Source organism: Melanerpes formicivorus, unplaced genomic scaffold, assembly GCF_026170545.1.
Source record: "Melanerpes formicivorus ecotype bairdi unplaced genomic scaffold, bMelFor1.0.p_v2 SCAF_11, whole genome shotgun sequence".
Lineage (NCBI taxonomy): Eukaryota > Metazoa > Chordata > Aves > Piciformes > Picidae > Melanerpes > Melanerpes formicivorus.
Window position 1 is genome coordinate 16,344,412 of NW_027142363.1, and position 20,677 is coordinate 16,365,088.

The window sequence follows — 20,677 nt, forward strand, 5'->3', positions numbered from 1 at the left end:
GGCAAAGCACACAGATTATCTCTCCTCAGCAAAGCAAAACCAGCTGAGACCAGAAGAGAAAAGGGCAGAATTGTTATGGTACAGCTCCTTATTCCAGATATTTACCCAATGAATTTATTTAGAATCATCTTTCCTTTTCCTTTTTACACCCAATACTGACTTGTTTATACTTCTCTACCTTTCTGCTCAAAATCTGTAACTGAATTTGAAAGGCATAGCCTAAAGCCACCACAGAAGATGAAGCCAGGTATTGCTCTATCTGCAGTATGTATTTAAGAGAAGATTTCTGCTAGGTCAAAATACAAGGTACTATTAACAATATTCTTAGCAGAAGCAGAGAGAGTGGTCAAACAGGAACTTCAGCATGTCTGGTTTCTGTGGTTTATTGGAATGAGAAAGTGGACAAGCCAAAAATGCACTAGAACAGCCTCATTTGTCAGTGTCAGTTATATACTCTGACCAGAATGTAGGAGAATGTGATTACAGGTTAACATACTGAGGTCGTAGATTAGACCAAAGTTGCCACCACTGTCCATGGCGTTTTCATGACATGCAGACAACTGCCCTCCTAGCCAAACCTTTAGAGCAGAGTGGCAACCCCTTGAGAACTCTCTCATAGAAGCAGGGAGAATTTTGTTCTGATTTTGATGCAGTTTGTTCCTTACCAGTAGTACTCCTGTCACCTCAGAGGTATCCTTAGGTTGTGAATCTTCCCTTCACCTTTCCATCAAATGAAAGAAGCATTACTGCATTGTGCTATTGAGCAGAATTTATTTTCCAGAAAATCAAACAAAGTTTCCAAGTGCAAAATGGCCACAGAGGTGGAGCTCCAAAATGGAAGGATTTTCTATCATCCCACAGCTGCTGGGAATCCCCCTCAACATATGCAAAATAATAGCATCAAATGGGCTACATCAAGTGAGTAGATTCCTTTACATTATACAGATTGTTACAGTTCTCACTCCAAAGAACAGCACAGGTTGCTGGTTATCACAATCAGACAGCTACTGCTGCCTGTAACTGGGTCGTCTCCAGCTTATGTACTATATTGTTACAAGTGATAATGTACAGGCATGCCATGGAATCCTAACTTTGTATTTCTCCATTTCTGCTTGAATTCTTTATCTCAGTCTTGAAGACAGGCAACACCTTAGATGTGGCAACAAATACTCTTAGGTTTGTGTACTTAAACTGATACTGAATATAGTATTTTAATAACAATGAATGCTCTTCTTCCTAAAAGCTGAAACATGAAACTTCTGTGTCAACACAGACATCTGAAAATAACTCCAAGATTACAGTTCTGTATGTTTTGAAGTAAGTGACAGCCATTGCTACAGGGACAAGAAACTTAAACAAGTCTATTCCAGTGCAGGGAAGCCTTCACTACTGAACAGACACTCTCACTGTTACATTCTCAGACAGACCATTGGTAAATGATGTAAAATGGTAAAAATGCCTTTTGTGTTTATCATCCCTTAGCTGGTGTAATTTAACAGGTAGAACAACAGCCTCAAAGGAAAGAAGTACAGGGTAATTCAAGAAAATTCAGGGATATAAGCAAACCATTAGGTAAGAAGCATCAAAATGGTTCACTGATCCTGTAATACTGGGGAAAGGGCCTCAGCTGGCCTTACAGCAACAGGTTTCCAACTAAGCCAGCAATGGGCCTTTTTGCCATACTGATCAGCATGCTCAGGTTTATTCATAGATGTACTGACCTTTTACTTGGGCTGAGTTTTGGGTTATTTTTTCTCCCTACTATGCAAAAGAATGAACTGTCCAAGTTCCAATTCCTACAAGGAATGAAATAATCAATCTTCTCACAGCTTTTTGCTACAGGAATAGGACTCTGGAACTGGAACTGTGTTAGAACAAGATGTAGAAACAACTCAAAAAAATAAGCTCACATTCTGAGAGTAAGTTGCTTAAAGCCACACAGACTAAGGATGAGGCTGGGGCAAGAGACAGCTTTTTGGAGAGCACTCCAAGATTTGCACCTCCATAAAACACTTAACTTCCTAGAAATATAGCAGTCTCCCAATTTGTATGGGCCTTCAAAAAACTGAGTGGTATCTACTCAGCCCAACTAAACCTGAAATTTTATCTGCTGATCAATGTATCAGCTTGAATTTGATATTCCTTTAAAAGAGACAAACCAAAAACCCCACAAAACCAACCACCAACCAAAGCATAACATCTACACTCCTCTTCAGCCTCTAGGGTTGAGGCACATGCATTTTCTACACAGGAAACTGAGCAAAGGGGGGGAAAAACCAAACAAATCCAACCTACTTTGCAGTAGTTCCTGATGTACAAAGTCTATGCCTCTAAAAGAGCACCAACAGAGGGGTAAATCTGCCATGATATTTCCTCCATGACATTCAAAGTCTGCACCTTCACCTTGAATGAGCACACAAACTGCTTATGGCTAGAACTAACAAGATGATAGCAAACCTGCAAGATCATTGCACCTCTGATTTCCCTTGAGCTGTCCTCCATGCCTTCAATGCTATCCCCAACATTCTTTAGGGAGGAATTACTTATCCAGTGAAATTCAATCTTCTACATGCAGAAGAGGAGGAGCAGCTTACTGAAGAACATCAAATTTGCCACTAAAAATTCTTTTAGTCAATATCTGTTGGATTAATCACTCTTGAATTTGCATTCCACCCATTAAGAGACAGAACTAACACAGCATGCACTTTGGAGGAAAAGTTGTAACTGTCAGGTCCCTTCAAAATGTCTTCTTAACAGATAATAAACAAGAAACTAATCTTCTTTAGATACCGTCATCAATAATTGTATAATTCTAACAAGAATTTGAACTGTCAAGGGTTGCAACCAAGATGAAGAGCTGTAGTCTGGAGAAACTGCTGGTTCTCTTGTGGAAACAAGGAAAGTTAGAACTCACAGATATCCTGGATGTAAAAAGAATTCAGTTCCTGAAACAGCCAGACAGATCAGAGGCACTATGTCTCCAGTCGAGTAATTCCTCTTCCTCGCACGCCACTTGCGCCATAAAGATAACTCTTTACACCACGTGGAGAATCACCTGAGATGAAACAGTTTGCAAATCACATCAGTCTTTAAAGGTTGTGCAAAATAGAATCAGTAAGGTTGGAAAAGACCTCAGAGATCATCAGGTCCAACCTATCACCCAACACCTCATGACTAAATAAACCATGGCTTCAACTGCCATGTACAATCCCCTCTTGAACACCTCCAGGGATGGTGACTCCACCACCTCCCTGGGCAGCACATTCCAATGGCCAATTACTCTCTCTGTGAAGAACTTTCTCCTCTGTTTAAGCTTTGTACTAATGGGAGGCAACATCTAAGCCCAGCAATCTGAAAAAGCAGCAACTGGATTAAGTTTAAATACCTCTTTCCCCTTATAAATGTGAAAGTGTCAAACTCACCATTAGGAACAGTGAGCTCTTGATTCTGACTCAGCAAAGCAAGGTGTCTGTCACATTCAGAACGCTCAGCCTTCATTTTCTGCATGAAGAAACAAATACTCAAGGTAAGACTTGGCTTTTAAAATGCAATTACACAACTAACCACAAAACCTACAGTTAAAAGAACAATAAATAAATTAATAAAATAATGAGAAAATGAGAAATGACCCAACCTGCAATTATCATAGAATTGAATCTAGAATCAGTAAGGTTGGAAAAGACCTCAGAGATCTTCAAGTCCAATCTGTCACCCAACACCTCATGACTAACTAAACCATGGCTCCAAGTGTCACATCCAGTCCCTTCTTTTGAACACCTCCAGGGATGGTGACTCCACCACCTCCCTGGGCAGCACATTCCAATGACAAATTATTCTGTGAAGAACTTTCTCCTCACCTCCAGCCTAAACTTCCCCTGGCACAGCTTGAGACTGTGTCCTCTTCTTCTGGTGCTGGGTGCCTGGGAGAAGAGACCAACCCTCACCTGGCTACAACCTCCCTTCAGGGAGTTGGAGAGAACAAGAGGGTCTCCCCTGAAACTCCTCTTCTGCAGGCTAAACCACCACAGCTCCCTCAGCCTCTCCTCACAAGGCTGTGCTCCAGACCCCTCCCCAGCCTCGTCGCCCTTCTCTGGACACATTCAAGTGTCTCAATGTCCTTCTTAAATAGAGAAGCCCAGAACTGGACACAGGACTCAAGGTGTGGCCTAACCAGTGCTGGGCACAGGGCAGAATGATTTCCCTCCTCCTGCTGGCCACACTGTTCCTGACACAGGCCAGGATGCCATTGGACTTCTTGGCCACCTGGACACACTGCTGGCTCATGTTCAGCCTACTATCAACTAGTCCCCCTGGTCCCTTTCTGCCTGGCTGCTCTCCAGCCACTCTGTCCCTATCCTGTAGCACTGCATGGCGTTGTTGTGACCCAAGTGCATCACCCAGCACTTGGATGTGCGAATTATTTCTCTTTCATCAGTCTGTCCAATGTGTGTCACAAAAACCAGCAAAGTGAGGACTGCTAACCTGAAATGGCAAGTTTAAATTTTCTAGTTAAGTAGAAATAAGCCAGGACAGCAGTGTAGACAGTCTGACCTGAAAGCGCCCAGCATCCAGTATCACCATCTTGGTAGTCGTGCTTTCATCGTAATCAGAAGGCAGGTGAGCTGCTGTCAGTGAGACTCCATACACACCAGCCAAAGATCTGCTGATGCAGTAACTTGACCAAGGGAACAACAGAACGCAGGACAGTTTGGCTAAGGGGACTGCAATGCTCAGGTACAGAAGCACAGCATTTTTAGTTTTTCAACAGGCAAACAAAAGCAGCCACAGACTGAAATGCACAGAGCATGGACGAGGGCAAAGAGACATTATCACAGCAGCTAATAGTCACCCTGCATCCTTCCACCATCACCAGCCTATTCTACAATTGCACATGAAATTGAAACAGCTGCCTCCTGGCATCATCAAATGCAGCCACTTAGAAGTGTGAAAAGAAACATTTTTTTTCCTGCAAGGCATAGCATTGCACAGGAGTTTAATTAAAGACTACTTATTATTATCAACTCTCTCAGAGTGCTGCTGCTACTGACAGATCTTCTAATGGTGTTTCCAAAGTACTGACTTCCCCTTTTGCCACACCAAGAAGATTATGGAACCCTACATTAGGCCTAGGGCAGTACAGAGGTTTCTAAAACAGAAACACACTGGGACATACTGAGAATTTCTCACAAAACACAGCTATACTAAAATGCTGAAGAAAACAAATGAATTCTAATGTAGTTAACACTTCTCTCCATTACCCAAAAGTAAGTGGGGGTCCTGAAAGGATGACTGCATTGTGGCAGACTTGACTGCAACAGAAACTACACCAAAGTGCTAACACTTGCAGCATGCTACTAAGCCACAAAAACAACAATCAAAGTTGCCAATAGAACAACATCCTGTGGGTGGAGGGGGTAAATAAAACTCAGGATCTACAGCTACAGTGCCCCAGACAGTCAGAGAAGCCAAAGCCCGAACCAAGCAGCACAACAACATAAAAGCTCATCACGCTGGAGGAGACTCCTCAGCGATACTCACGCAATCTTCTTGCAGGATGCCAAGGCACAGCACACTATATCATTCTCTTCATGCCACTTGCACCTACATGAAATAAAGTTCTGGCTTACTTCAAAAGCACCCATTCCCTTAATCATCATGAACAACTGAGAAGGAACAGGAACAAATGTTCAGGTTTGTCTCAGTGACTGTATGGTACCTTGAAAATTCCACAGAGGACCAGTGCTCAGTAACTAAGCTCTAAGTCAGTTATGCAGAATGAAGAGGTATGCTCAACTGGCAACCTGCTGCATGCAGAGGTGTGGGGTAAGAGTGATGCCCAATGACAGGACAAGGGGCAGTGGGCTGAGCCATAGGAAGTTCCATGGAAACATGAGGAATTTTTTTTCCCCTCCCTGTGAGGGTGACAGAACACTGGAACAGGCTGCCCAGGGGGTTGTGGAGTCTCCCTCTCTGGAGATACTCAAAACCTGCCTGGATGTGTTGCTGTGTGATCTGGTATAGATGACCCTGCTCTGGCAGAGGGGTTGGACTGGAAGATCTTTTGAGGTCCCTTCCAACCCCTAACACTCTCTGACTCTGTGAAAACGAGAACCCTAAGAGATAAATGGAATTTAAAGGCAGTCTGAAGCTTCCCATTAATATGAAATAGTTCCTCTCAGAATAAATATCCCCACTTTCATCTCCAGAAGCGTGGTTTGAAGTACATTTTTCCACCCTTGTTAAGGTCTCCCTCCATTATGAAGATATTCATGGAAATGGAAAACTGCCTGACTATTAAAAGATAAAGTGACACATTATCTCAATGGATCTTAAATCCATACCATAAGCAGACTTCCAAGAATAACTTTACTTTTAAAGATATACTAAAATTTAAGACCAAATTATTATTATTAGAACAGTAGCAGAGGGAAAGTTAATTTCTATGTCAGCTGTGTCACTGTTAAATACTCCTCTGCAGCACCACAGGCTACACAATACCTCTCCTATGAGGACAGACTGAAGGAGTTGGGGCTGTTCAGTCTGCAGAAGAGAAGGCTCCAAAGTGACCTGATTGTGGCCTTCCAGTATCTGAAGGGTGCCTACAAGAAGGCTGGGGAGGGACTTCTCAGGTAGTGATAGGGCTAGGGGAAATGGAATGAAGCTGGAGGTGGGGAGATTCAGGCTGGAGGTGAGGAGGAAGTTCTTCACCATGAGAGTGGTGAAGCCCTGGAATGGGTTGTCCAGGGAGGTGGTTGAGGCCCCATCCCAGGAGGTGTTTAAGCCCAGGCTGGATGAGGCTCTGGCCAGCCTGATCTAGTGTGGGGTGTCCCTGCCCATGGCAGGGGGGTTGGAGCTAGATGATCCTTGTGGTCCCTTCCAGCCCTGACTGATACTATGATACTATGAACACCTCTTGGAACAATCATTGGGGAATCTGAAAGCAGGAAAACTTCCCATTCAAGACACACACAGAAAAAAGTCCCACAAAGTAAAAAATGGTCTAGATGGGTAATAAAGAATATTTATTCCAGAAGAAAAAACACAGGCTCTGGCTTAGCACTTATGCCTGAGAATTCAATTTGTACCACAGGAAAATACAGCTTGTCCCTCCTCACAGCAGCAGAATAGAATTAACCAGGTTGGAAAAGACCTCAGAGATCATCAAGTCCAACCTATCACCCAACACCATCTAATCAATTAAACCATGGCACCAAGTGCCTCATCCAGGCACTGTGTCCTTTTATTCTGGTGCTGCTTGCCTGGGAGAAGAGACCAAGCCCCACCTGGCTACAACCTCCCTTCAGATAGGGAGGCTCAGGGGAGACAACTTTCTCCAGGCTAAGCAACCCCAGCTCCCTCAGCCTCTCCTCACAGGGCTGTGCTCCAGACCCCTCCCCAGCTTTGTTGCCCTTCTCTGGACACCTTCCAGCAACTCAACATCTTTCCTGAACTGAGGGACCCAGAACTGGACACAGGACTCGAGGCATAGCTTAACCAGTGCTGAGCACAGGGCACAATGACCTCCCTGCTCCTGCTGGCCACACTATTCCCGATGCAGGCCAGGATGCCAATGGCCTTCTTGGCCACACTGCTGGCTCATGTTCAGCCTACTCTCAACCGGTACACTCCCAGGTCCCTCTCTGCCTGGCTGCTCTCCAGCCACTCTGACCCCAGCCTGTAGCACTGCATGGGGTTGTTGTGGCCAATATGTAGAACCTGGCACTTGGATGTATTCAATTTCATGTCCTTGGACACTCCCCATCAGTCCAGCCTGTCAAGGTCCCCCTGCAGAGCTCTCCGACCCTCTAACTGATCAACACCTGCCCCCAACTTGGTGTCATCTGCAAATGTACTGATGATGGACTCAATGCCCTCATCCAGATCATCAATAAAGATACTGAGCAGGATGGGGCCCAGCATGTGACCTCTAACAACCACCAGGTCCCATCCAAATTGCATTTCTTTGAGTCTGAATCTCTCATTTCTTTGATTTCTAGGTAAATACCACAATGTGTTTTATTCCCACTCTTCACCCCCTCCTCAGACTCAACATTAAAAAGTCATCTATCATTACACTTCACTTGGGAAAGCATTCCTCATTTCCAGTTGTACTCATGCTGTGACAAGAAGCATTTCTGGTGCTTACAGAGCATTCTAGTCTAGCAGCATACAAGCTACCTGTAGGGTGCCAGACGTGTCAGGCTATCAGACATTTCTGCAGAGAGCCCAAGATACCTGGTGTTACTGCAGAAATCCCACAGGAAGACATCTAGCTCTCTATAGACCCACGTCTTGGATGGCTCCTCTTTGTGTTTCTTCCGGTACAGTTCTATTACCAGGTCTTCTACAGCAAGAAGCTCCAGGTGTTTCACAACGCCTGTGGTCCAGAGAAAATCCAAGTCATGGAATCAATAAGGTTGGAAAAGACCTCAAAGATCATCAAGTCCAACGTGTCACCCAACACCTCATGACTAACTAAACCATGGCTTTAAGTGCCACATCCAATCCCCTCTTGAACACCTCCAGGGGTGGTGACTCCACCACCTCCCTGGGCAGCACATTCCAATGGCAAATTACTCTTTCTGTGAAGAACTTTCTCCTCACCTCCAGCCTAAACTTCCCCGGCACAGCTTGAGACTGTGCCCTCTTGGTCTGGTGCTGGTTGCCTGGGAGAAGAGACCAACCCCCACCTGGCTACAATCTCCCTTCAGGTAGTTATAGACAGCAAGAAGGTCTCCCCTGAGCCTCCTGTTCTCCAGGCTAAGCAACCCCAGCTCCCTCAGTCTCTCCTCGTAGGGTTTGTGCTCCAGACCCCTCCCCAGCCTTGTTGCCCTTCTCTGGACACATTCCAGCCACCCTGTCCCCAGCCTCTAGCACTGCATGAGGTTGTTGTGACCAAAGTGCAGCACCCAGCACTTGGACTTGTCCATCTGTCCAGTCAGTCGAGGTTCCTCTGCAGAGCCCTTCTACCCTCTAACACATCAACACCTGCTCCCAACTTGGTGTCATCTGCAAATTTACTGATGATGGACTCAATCCCCTCATCCAGATCATAAATAAAGACGTTAAACAGGATGGGGCCCAGCACTGATCCCTGAGTGGCACCACTATTGACTGGCCACCAGTTGGATGTGACACCATTCACCACCACTCTCTGGGCTCAGCCCTCCAGCCAGTTCCTAACCAAGCATCTGAAGAACAGAAGAGTCTGAATAATTCCTGTTTAGCTCACTTCTCAGTCAGTCCCTGTCCACTGCCCAGCAGTTATTCCACCAGTGGTTTTAAGGAAACCTGCCTTCTTAGCAAAGTGTTGTCCTGTATTACCATAATCTTCTCCACCTAAGTAAATTTGTACCCCCACTTGCAGGCCTTCTCCTCAGAAGCTGTTTGTTTTCCCAAGCATTACCACATGCTCACCTTCACAGTAATCTCACTGACTCTAGTGCTCCTTTAACTGGCTGAGCAAGAAACAGCGTACGTTATTCTACAGAAGTGCTCACTAGTCAAGTAGCTATGCAGGCTGCTGGTTTGCCGTCACTGATACAGGGGAAGAGGGAGAAGCACACAAGTTTTTCTGGCTATCAGTATCAGCTATTATGAAACCTTTTGAGACCTGAAGATTTTCAGGTAAATACAGCTGTCCATTATTACATAACCCTTCCTTCTTGGGGGTGGGGTATAGGCCCAGAACAATCTATTTCCTACCTGTTAGGCTAGCCATTCGATTGAGACACCAGCTCACTCGGAATCTGTCATCATGCTAAAGGAAAGAAGATGTCAGTCACACTGAAGTACAGCATGCAATTCTGACACCTGCAGGGCTTCTGGCTAGGTCTGAGAAAGTCCCATCCAGAAGTAAAACTCAATGTTTTCAGGAATAAGTGTACACTCTTCCTGGAAATTATCTTGAAAAGGCACCAAATTCCATGTGGTCTTTCCACAGGAGAAATTTAGGCCTAAAGCTTGCAGACAGGTTAAAGGTTAACACAAACCAGTGGTATCACACTTAAGTATTTTGAGATATTTTTCTTTCATGTGTATTTCTTCAGAGCCCTGTATTTATGGTCTGAGCCAAAAATCTTGACCCTCCCCCACCTTTTTAAGAATGAACATTAGGTTTGAATGGAATCAAAACATAACTTAGCTCTCACGAAGCTCAAATCCTTCTGAATCTTCATATTTGGTTTTGCTCATCAGCAAATGGAACTTGAGCAAAAACTTATGGTTAGCATTCTCAAGAGGAAAGAGCAACAAAAACACCCCTTAGAAAAGCAGGATTGTGTGACTATCATTCAGCACAATCAACTTACATCAATCTTAAAAGCTCATAAACTAAGTCAAAAGAACATTAGAGAATCAGTGCAATGTTTATCTACAGATGAGAGTCAGAAGTGCAGGCTAAAAATGAGAAGGCTTCTGCTTCATCAACAGGTTAGTTTCTGGGGCCTTTCCTTCTTGAATGGGAACTGTGAAACTTTGGGAAACAGTGTCTTTTCCCACTTACTTGCACACTGATTAGGTTTTAGAGTGAAGTATCTCCTTAATCATCCCAAAGGAAGTTATATTAGAGGTTCTGACTTAGAACATCATACTCTGGCTTTGACCATACCCTGCAGTAAAACTGAGGCTGAGCATCTCTGGCTGGCTGGACAAAGTCAAGAAGTTCCTGTAAGACAACTGCGTAAGAAGCACATGGAAGATGGAATCCAGATACAGGGATCTTATGAGTGGCATCACCTAGTGAAAAGAGGGTTGGTAGGGAGGAAAAAACAAACTTAAAATAATCAGGTTATGAGAAATCCTGTTTCCTTAAATGATACATTTCCCTCTCCTTTTTATCTTTCTGTATACACACAAACACTCCCCTACTCTACAGGCAGTGTCTGCGATTAAGCTATCAAACCCCTGCTTCCCTCAGCAGAAGACTGGTGGGTCTGGGATGGGAGCAAACACACACACACAGCTTTTAAAAGGCCATTATCTAAGTATTTGTCATAGAGAAACATGGGCCAGGTTTGTTTCCTCTATACACAAGGGGAGGAAGTGTCCTAACAGAAACAAACTGCAATCTATAAACACTATGTAAGAGCCACAAGGGAAACAAGGCAGGCCAGGCCAGATGCAACAACAGTGTAAATACTTTAACTTTGTTGATCTATGTCAAGCTACAGAAAACTTACAACTTTTAAATATGAACTAGTATCTTTCAACTACTCTATTATAAATTGACACTTCATGGTGAAGATATACACAAGGGCTATCAGGAGAAGGACACTGTACAGATAGGCTTGAAAGCATTTAAAGCTGTACAAAGCTGCTGATTTAAGAACACACTGCAGTTGTTACTGAATTAATGTAGGAAGACAAAATACAAATAATTTACCCCAAATGCTTTGGGAAGTGACAGAAATGCTCTGACATTTTTGTGGCCAAAAGGAACACATACAATGTGACTTTGACAACCTGCTGTGTCACTCCTTTCTCTCTGAAATGTATCTGAGCTACCAGAAGGAGTAACTGTAGACTTACAAAAACCATTTGGATACACATCATACAAGCTGAGTCTACAACTGTACACCTTTGCACACCACTCCTTTTCTCCACTGATACTCACTAGCAGCCTGGCAATGGTACCGAAAACCACATGGTGGTTCTTCTGCAGAAGCACAGGGGAAATGGGAGAGAAAGAATAATTATCATTCAACATCCACAATGACAGATCCTTAACTCTCAACTACACACTATAGTACAGAAAGAAACATTTCTTCTTCCCTTGTGGCACCGTACAAGTGCCACAAACTGTTTGTCAAAGAGTTATTTGCAGTTACAGGCATTTAAAAAACCCAAGGTGTATTACATAGAGTGTATATTTAGGTATAATCAAGACAAAAATTCATTGGCATGGAATACAAAGCACAAACTCCTGAAGGTCCTCCTGGCTTTATTCTACCCTCTTTGAAGCTGCACACACTTCTGACACTTAAGTGCATCTCTTTAGAAACAATCAGCATTGCTCTGATATTGCAAGAAGTCCAGCTACCTACAGTCAAAGAAATAAACCCAAAGCAAGCTGAACTCTTTGTCTCCCTTCCATGGAACCCACCTGGATCTATGAAGTGATGGAAATCAGCAATTATGCCATCCTGTAAGGAGAACTTGACACACCCAATCTCACAAGGAAGGAAGCGTTGCTCACAGTGGGATGGCAGCTTGCCATGGCTGTAAATGTTCAGGAAGTAGAAGATGTCTGCAATCACAGCTGAAAGGAGAAAACACAAAAGAGCCACCAGAGGTTACAGCAAGCCATCCTGGCCTCACCTTGCTTCACCTCACCCAGTGAAAGCTTCAGCATACATAATCACAGGAGTAATGACCAAGTAAAACACAGATATTTCTCTGCTTTTGAGGCTACAAGGTAGCCCTGGTACACCTTCCACAGATACTACTGTGTGTAGAGATCAGGAGACAAAAAAACCCACCAGACCCATAAGAAGGCAAGACCAGTCTTGCCAGCCCAAGCCACCATGACCAATGTAATAAAATTTGTATGACACTAACAGGGGAGCATCACCCCTGGCAGGGAGGAGGCTAAGAGCTGCTCACTCCTGCCTCTCCATAACCACAACAATAAGAAAGCAAGTCAAGAGTCTTGTAGGTGAAAGGCTGGAGCTGAGACTTAACCACACAGCAGACAGCTTATATTAACTGACTGCTACTTGACTTACCTTGTAAGCGCCACCATTCATCACTTTTCAGAATGATGTAGTATTACAGATATGTTCAATTCTAATTAAAACATTCATTGGAAGAGGGGTACAGATATGAAAGCTTTAGTTCAAGAGTTTTTTTTTCAGTAAGAAAACAAGCCAGAATATAACAAAAACACTGACAAAGTGCATATCCCCTCTTTTGTTCTCCCAAACAGGCCACATTATTTATTTAACATCCATACCATACAAACTTTGAACTTTGATACCCAACAAGGAGTTTTAAAGGATAAGGAGTTGTTGATATCCAACAACTCCTTTAAAAGGATACAACTCCTCATCCTTCAGCACAATTATGCTGAACTTGGATATCATAACCATGTAAATCCTATGTGGAGAAGTTGAAGAATTAACTTTCTCTTAAAGATCTTGTAATAATGTTAAAGACACTATTATTGTCTCTATTCCCATCAAGCTAAAACATAAGAGGATAGAATTATTTCACAGGAAGAGGGACACCTGCACTGACTTCCCTCTCTAGTACAATATGCCTTTTTACAACAGAAGACCACTAGTTTAAAACAAACATCTGACACAGATGGCTAACGGCAAAACGTAAACAAGATGTATGGGTACCATTGAGAATAGCTATAAAGGACAAGGTTTTTATCTACCAGGATCAGACACATCTAGAAGAGGAGTAACACTGGCCATCTTTGTGATCAGACAGGCAGGAACTGGATGAGGCTGGAAAAGACAAGAAAAGTTAATCAATAAATACATACACAGAGCCTTCAACCCCTCAATATAGACTAGAATAAACCAGGTTGGAAGAGACCTTCAAGATCATTGTGTCCAACCTACTATCCACCACCACCTAATCAACTAAACCATGCAAACAAGCACCCTATCAAGTCTCTTCCTGAACACCTCCAATGATGGTGACTCCACCACATCCCTGGGCAGCACATTCCAATGGGCAATCACTCTCTCTGTGAAGAGCTTCTTCCTAACATTCAGCCTAACCCCCCCAGTACAGCTTGAGACTGTGTCCTCTTGTTCTGGGGCTGGTTGCCTGGGAGAAGAGAACAACCCCCACCTGGCCACAACCTCCCTTCAGGGAGTTGGAGAGAGCAAGAAGGTCTCCCCTGAGCCTCCTCTTCATCAGGCTAAACAACCCCAGCTCCCTCAGCCTCTCCTCACAGGGCTGTGCTCCAGACCCCTCCCCAGCTTTGTTGCCCTTCTCTGGACACCTTCCAGCATTTCAACATCTTTCCTAAACTGAGGGTCCCAGAACTGGGCACAGGACTCAAGGTGTGGCCTAACCAGTGCTGAGTACAGGGGCAGAATGACCTCCCTGCTCCTGCTGGCCACACTATTTCTGATGAAAGATTTCTTTTGTAACAAAACCAGAAGTGGGTATCTTAACACCTTGGCCGACTTACTACAACTGGGAAGAACAACAGCTACACTAACAAGATATAGCAAACACACACACACATGATTTTGTTATTTTCAAACCATTTGTCACAGGCAAGGTACTTGTCAACTTTGACTTCAAAATTTTCTCCATAAACTTTATGAAAATGTTTGGCACATGACAGCTGCCTTTGACTGGGAATCAAACTCACAAAAAGCTGATAAAGCCTCACGGAAGTCATCAGACTGCTCTGGCACAGAGCAAGTAAGAAGGGCACACATGCCCATTAAGCACTGCAAATCCATGCATGAACAGTAAGTGTTTAAGGGACAGGAATTAAACCCTGGCAGGCTTACAGAATTCAATCATTCAAGACCCAAATTGGGAGTAACATGCACATCTAGGTGCATTAATTCCAGATGACCACCTCAGCCAAAGTCACTGATTACCAGTTTGAGCCATTTAAAATAAAATGAGGAATTAGTTCCATCCAAGTAAGCTTAGTCCACCTCCAAAAGATGACTAAGCCTTTTCTCTATACAAAATAACTCTGGTTGTCTACACACAAGAGAGCAATTCACAAGCTGAGGTCTCTCAATCTCACATATATACTGACACTAAGGATGCCATTTTTTATTGTGGTAAAGCAGTTCCTCTCATCACAGCTTCCCAAAATGCTACCACTTGTGGGAAGAAATATAGAAGCCTCCATTTATGACTTAGTAGTCACCTCCTGTATATCTCCTCTCTATATAAAAAACAAACCCTCATTAATTAGAACAGAACAAACCAGGTTGGAAGAGACCTTTGAGATCATCACATCCAACCCATCACCCAATTTCATCTAATCAACTAAACCATCCACCAAGCACCCCATCAAGTTTCCTCCTAAACACCTCCAGGAATGGTGACTCCACCACCTCCCTGGGCAGCACATTCCAGTGGCCAAAACACTCTCTCTGTGAAGAATTTCTTCCTAACCTCCAGCCTAAACCTCCCCTGGCACACCTTGAGACTGTGTCCTCTTGTTCTGGTGCTGGGTGCCTGGGACAAGAGACCAACCCCCACCTGGCTACAACCTCCCTTCAGGTAGTTGTAGAGAGCAATAAGGTCTCCCCTGAGCCTCCTCTTCTCCAGGCTAAGCAACCCCAGCTCCCTCAGCCTCTCCTCATAGGGCCTGTGCTCCAAACCCCTCACAATTATATACTCCTAGCCTGGTAAGTAATACAATCATGTTTTAAAAAGCTCTTTCCCATAAAGGTAGCCCTCCAAACCCAGAAAACACTGCCTAACATCTCCCTACTACCCCAGAGTGACTAATTTAACTAATACAGATTTACTAATGACTCCAAATTACTAGCATTGCATCATCATCTTTAGTATCATGTAGAAGGTTTGAAGTCCTAAAATTTGTCCCCACCAGTAATTTTTAGCTCATAGTCAGCACCCAGTAATATGGGATGAACAAGTAAATGCAATATTATCCAATTACTCAATCAGGATCTTTGCTTTGACATGCAAATTTGCACATGGTTATTACACTGGAGTAAATTCTGCTTTCTAACACCTCATGTAATTCCAACTCTGAAGTGAATTATGTTTCAGGGAACTGCTGGAAGTAGGAGAGACAGACAGAAAGGGAAAAGAAAAAAACCAAACCAAACCACAAAATTTAAAACAAGGAAACAAAACCCCCACAAAACACACACACCACCACAAGGCCTCCAAATCACACAACCAAAACAAAAATGCCACTCGAACACAACAAAACCACACCTAAACCCTACACTCACTCATTCCTTTTCAAGACAGTATATAGCAAAAGGGATCTGAGTAGCACTATTTCTGACCACAACCCACAACCACATTCACCTTAACCTAACTGCTTAGGTCAACACTGTGGGATTCTGCCCTCCATCACAACATTCTATCCTTTCCATAATCAAACCAGCCTAAAAATAATGGCAAGGCAGAACTACTCTTTTTGTGCCAAGATTGCATTATTTCCTTGACCTGGTCCACCACATAGCCATTTGAGAATGCCACATCAGCTGCGTGTAGACATAGCCTTCAGGTGATCAGACAAGGATCACCTAAATCAAGGGCATTAAACAAAGCAAAAGCAACACGAGCCTATGATCAGAAGTCACACCAATTTACAGCAGTGTAAATTAAAAACAGAAACGTGGTAAGTCACAGCAAAATATTGTTAAACATGAAACTAAGTTGTTACAAGAATTACACATGACTTACTGAAAGAGCCCAAAGGAACAAGCTGTAATGGTTTAAAATGATATATTCTCACCTTCAACTTGAACCCAAATAATTATCTGTGCAACATTCATGATGGTATTGACTACTACAGCAGCCACAACCTCCAAAGGCTGGAGGATGTAAAATAGAATAGAATTAACCAGGTTGGAAAAGACCTTTGAGATCATCAAGTCCAACCTATCACCCAACACCATCTGATCAACTAAACCATGGCACCAAGTGCCTCACCCAGGCTCTTCCTAAACACCTCTAGTGATGGTGACTCCACCACCTCCTTGGGCAGCACATTCCAATGGCCAGTCTCTTTTTCTGGGGAGAACTTCTTTCTAACTTCCAGCTTAAACCTCCCCTGGTGCAGCTTGAGACTGTGTCCTCTTTTTCTGTTGGTTTTGTGGGAGAAGAGAGCAACCCCCACCTGGCTACAACCTCCCTTCAGGTAGCTGTAGACAGCAATAAGGTCTCCTCTGAGCCTCTTCCATAGTGTCATGGCTGACTGAACACCACCACCACAACCTATTCTCTCTCTTCTTTAGCTGAAGGGTGTTCCTCTTTTGGCATTTACCTCTGTCACTGTCTTCTGAGAACAATTCTTTCTATTCTCCTTATGAGCCATCTCCGTATATATGATCTTTTCTTCTTTAGGCAGCAACTTGAAGGAAAGCAAATTGTTAAGAAAGGGTTTTTTTTACCTCAAACCAACTTCTGTCTAAAAACCTGTGCATTTCCAAAAGCTATTATTAACGCTTGGCAAGAACTACCAACTGCTAACACTGACTGAAGTACTTCCAGGTCCCTTTCTCCCTCACAGAGCTGTAAGCTTTGATTCTGAACACCTAGTGAGCACATGCTTTTGAAGGATCTTCAAAGGCAACCTGGTGCTGTCCCACCAAAACCACTTGCCAGCCAAGGCTGCCACTACCCACCACACAGCAGCGAAAGCCACTCCCCAGCAGCCAGCCGAGGGCAGCACCCTGTCGCTAGCTTGTGCTCCTCAGGCAGAGCCTAGGCCACTCAAGGTGCCAGTGCGAGCCATAAACACACAGCAGCTCAGCCACCAGCTGGTTTACCCTCCAAAAAAGGCCACGCTGACACTATCCCACATACAGCCGGTACAGGGGTACTACGCAGATCCACCTGATGGGTGCTGGCTCCCACTAGCAAGTGAGCTGCTATGCAACCTATGACCCCGGCACGCTGCAGCAGCACGGCTCCGCGGGCCTCCCCGCGCCTCTCTCCGCCCTTAAGCCGCCTCGACACGAAGCCGTTCTCCCCCCTCCCCCCACAGGAGGCCGTAGACAGGACAGGCGGCAAGCGGGAAAGGCCGTCCCCCTCACCGCCCACGCCTGGGAGCAGTAGGGGATGGCATCCACCACGCGCCTCACGGGCACGCCGCGCCCCCGCAGCCCGGGCAGCTGCTCGCGCGCGAAGCAGTAGAAAGCGCTGCGGGACGGCCTGCGGCTTGACATGGCGGCCACAAGCCCCGCCACGCCTCGTCCTGGGCCCAGCACGCTGCAGCGCGGCCCCCTTGGCCTGGCGGCCCCGCCCCGCCCCGCCCCTCCCTCGGCTTTTGGCGGCAAGGGGAAGGTCAGCGCTTCACTTCGGCGCCGCTCGGCCTCCTGCCGCGCCGCCGCAGGCGGGAGCTGCGGGGACCTTGGCCTGGCTGCTGGGGCCAGAACAGGCATCAGTGAGGCTGGGCACTGGTGGGCAAGGTGCCTGCCCTGCAGCCTCATGACCCCACTTGGCTCCCAGCTTTCACAAAACAGTAGAATCATAGAATGTTCTGGATTGAAAGAGACCTTTAAAGCTCATCTAGTCCAACGCCTCTGCAGGGAGCAAGGACGTTTTCAACTAGATCAGGCTGCTCAGAGCCCCAGACAACCTAACCTCAAGTATCTGGAGAGATGAGGCTTCTCTGGACAACCTGTTCTGGTCTCTCACCACCCTTGCATAAACAATTCCTTCCTCACATCTAAATTAAAGCTACCCTCTCCCAGTTTAAAACCATTACCCCTAGTCCTATTGCTACACTTCTCGATAAAACATCTTTCCCCATTTTCCTGTAAGCTCCCTTTAAGTACTGAAAGGCTGAAAGAAGGTCTTCCTGGAGCCTTCTTTTCTCCAGGCTGAACAACCCCAACTCTCTCAGCATTTCACCATATGCGATGCATTCCAGCCCTCTGAACAAATTGGTGGTCCTTCTCTGGACGCACTCATCTGTTTCCTGTACCGAGGATTCCAGAGCTGGATGCACTACGCCAGGCAGAGTCTCATGAGAGTGAAGTACAGGGGCAGAAATACCTGCCTTGACCAGGGATACCTGCTTCAGACCAGGAGACAGTTGGACTTCTAGGCTGCAAGTGTACATTGCTGACTCACATCTAGTTTTTACTGCGCCAGTACTCCCAAGTCCTCCTTCTTAGGGCTGCTCTCAGTTCCTTCAGCCCCAGCCTGTACTGATACCAAGGATTATCCCAGCCCAGGTGCAGGACATTGCACTGGGCCTTGTTGAACCTCATGAGGTTCACATGGAGCCAAGCTTGTCCATGTTTCTCTGGATGGCATCCCAGCCTGCAGGTGTGTCATCTGCACCACTCAGCTTGGTGGCATCATTTCTTTTCCTTCTGCATCAGTATGGATCCTGACAGCAAGCTCACAAGGAGCTGGTACAATGTGAGACAAAATGATCATGGTGATGTGCTTACCCTGATGCTTCCAAGTCATGTCTAAAGAGCCACCAGAAGCTGGGGTCCTAGGTAAGAATAGAGGGTGACAGATAACAGGGGGAAGGGCCCAGGAGGTTTGGGAAGGAGTGGGGAAAAGGGTGAAGAACAGCTCAAAAGGCCTGGGTTTGGTTTTGGTTTTGAGATATGTGTTAGCAAAGTGAGAGTTGACAGGGCATGTGTGTGCTTGAAAAAGCACAATTGCTTATTAAAAATAAATTGGGAGCTGGTGTTATACAAAACTGAGACTGCTGCCCAGGCTTTCTTTTTGTGCTGTTTGGTTGCTTTCGTTGTTGTTTTTTTTTGTTTTAGTTGGTTGGTTGAGAGTCATTCACCATTGGAATGTGCTGCCCAGGGAGGTGGTGGAGTCACCATCCCTGGAAGTGTTCAAGAGGGGATTGGATGTGGCACTTGGTGCCATGGTTTAGTCATGGGGTCTGTGGTGACAGGTTGGACTTGATGATCTTTGAGGTCTCTTCCAACCTTGGTGATTCTGTGATTCTGTTGGTTTGTTGTGGGGTTTTTTGTTTGGTTGGTTTTGGGGGGTAGGTTTGGTTGGTTGGGGTGGCTTTTTTGGGGGGGAAAGGGGCTGGTTTGTTTTGGTGGGTTTTTTTCCCTCTTTTTATCTGTCTTATTGACATACTTGACACTTCCATCACTGTAAGTTTACATAGTGGGTCAGGGTTCAGATAAGATAAAAACTGGAGAAAATCTCAATGATCTTGATGAGCAACATGAACTGCTTCCCCCCTCAAGCTTTCTACTGATCTCAACAATGAAGTGATGAAGCTTCACAGCCCATAGGGTTTGGGTTTTTTTTTAAAAAAAAGGAAATTAGCAGGGCAATAACCACAATTGCCTTTAAAACAAAGTTTAATCACCTTACAGAAAGGACTGTGAAATCTGATTGCCTGGAACAAAAGACCCTGCATTTGCCCTGAGACAGGGTTACTGAAGTGGCAATGTTGGCATAGGCCTAAATGAAACTCTGAGGAGGTTTTGCCTGCCTGAGGGGTGCGAAATCTCCAAAGTTCTTAACAGTTCTCCTTGTCTTGTAGGACAGCTCCTTCAGCATACAGTTGCTGTTCCTGCAGAGTCTGGGTAGTGCAGCAGAGCAACAGCTAACATGCTGCTCCTCTCCCTGGCATCTTAAATGGAGTTACCCAGACCATCTTGATAAAAACAAATTATATAGCCCTGACTTGGAAGATACTTTACAATCATTCATCCCAGAATACTTCAGAATTTACTGAAAGCCTAGATATGAGAACAGACACAGTGATAAAACACCTCCATGTATTTCCAAATCACTGGAAAGCTCTGCCTCTTCCCCTCAGTCTAGCTGCCCTTTTTTTATTGTTTGTTTTCCCATTTTTCTGGTTAGATAATGTAGAGTAGAATAGAATAGAATAAACCAGGTTGTAAGAGACCGTCAAGATCATCGTGTCCAACCTATCAACCAATCCAACCCACCTAATCAATTAAACCATGGCATCAAGCACCCCATCAAGTCTCCTCCTGAACACCTCTAATGATGGTGACTCCACCACCTCCCT

At 44.9% G+C, this 20,677-nt stretch overlaps 2 protein-coding genes across 2 annotated transcripts in view; both read right to left on the bottom strand.

Annotated features, from left to right (window-relative positions):
- STYXL2 (serine/threonine/tyrosine interacting like 2) overlaps positions 1–2,992 on the bottom strand; it is a 62,061-nt gene extending 59,069 nt beyond the window's left edge. Inside the window, exon 1 of the mRNA XM_068144679.1 lies at positions 2,915–2,992. The gene's annotated coding sequence lies outside the window, so the exon portion shown is untranslated. The remainder of the gene's footprint in view (positions 1–2,914) is intronic.
- On the bottom strand, positions 626–17,867 carry MAEL (maelstrom spermatogenic transposon silencer). Its single transcript, XM_068144680.1, has 12 exons — positions 17,736–17,867; positions 16,964–17,050; positions 13,382–13,454; positions 12,104–12,259; positions 11,615–11,656; positions 10,610–10,737; positions 9,706–9,760; positions 8,236–8,377; positions 5,539–5,601; positions 4,552–4,675; positions 3,423–3,501; positions 626–3,055 (listed from the first exon to the last, which is right to left on the bottom strand). Exons 1-12 carry the CDS (start codon positions 17,865–17,867, stop codon positions 2,973–2,975), a joined length of 1,164 nt encoding a protein of 387 aa, XP_068000781.1. The 3' UTR covers positions 626–2,972.
- Positions 17,868–20,677: the final 2,810 nt, after the last annotated feature.

Excerpts from the sequence above, each read along its gene's own strand:
- MAEL (XM_068144680.1), bottom strand. The coding sequence starts at position 17,867 with ATGTCAAGCCGCAGGCCGTCCCGCAGCGCTTTCTACTGCTTCGCGCGC. Across the intron at positions 11,657-12,103 it reads CCATCACTTCATAGATCCAG|AAGAACCACCATGTGGTTTT; the intron begins GTGGGTTCCATG and ends GTGCTTCTGCAG. Across the intron at positions 3,056-3,422 it reads AGAGCTCACTGTTCCTAATG|GTGATTCTCCACGTGGTGTA; the intron begins GTGAGTTTGACA and ends GTTTCATCTCAG.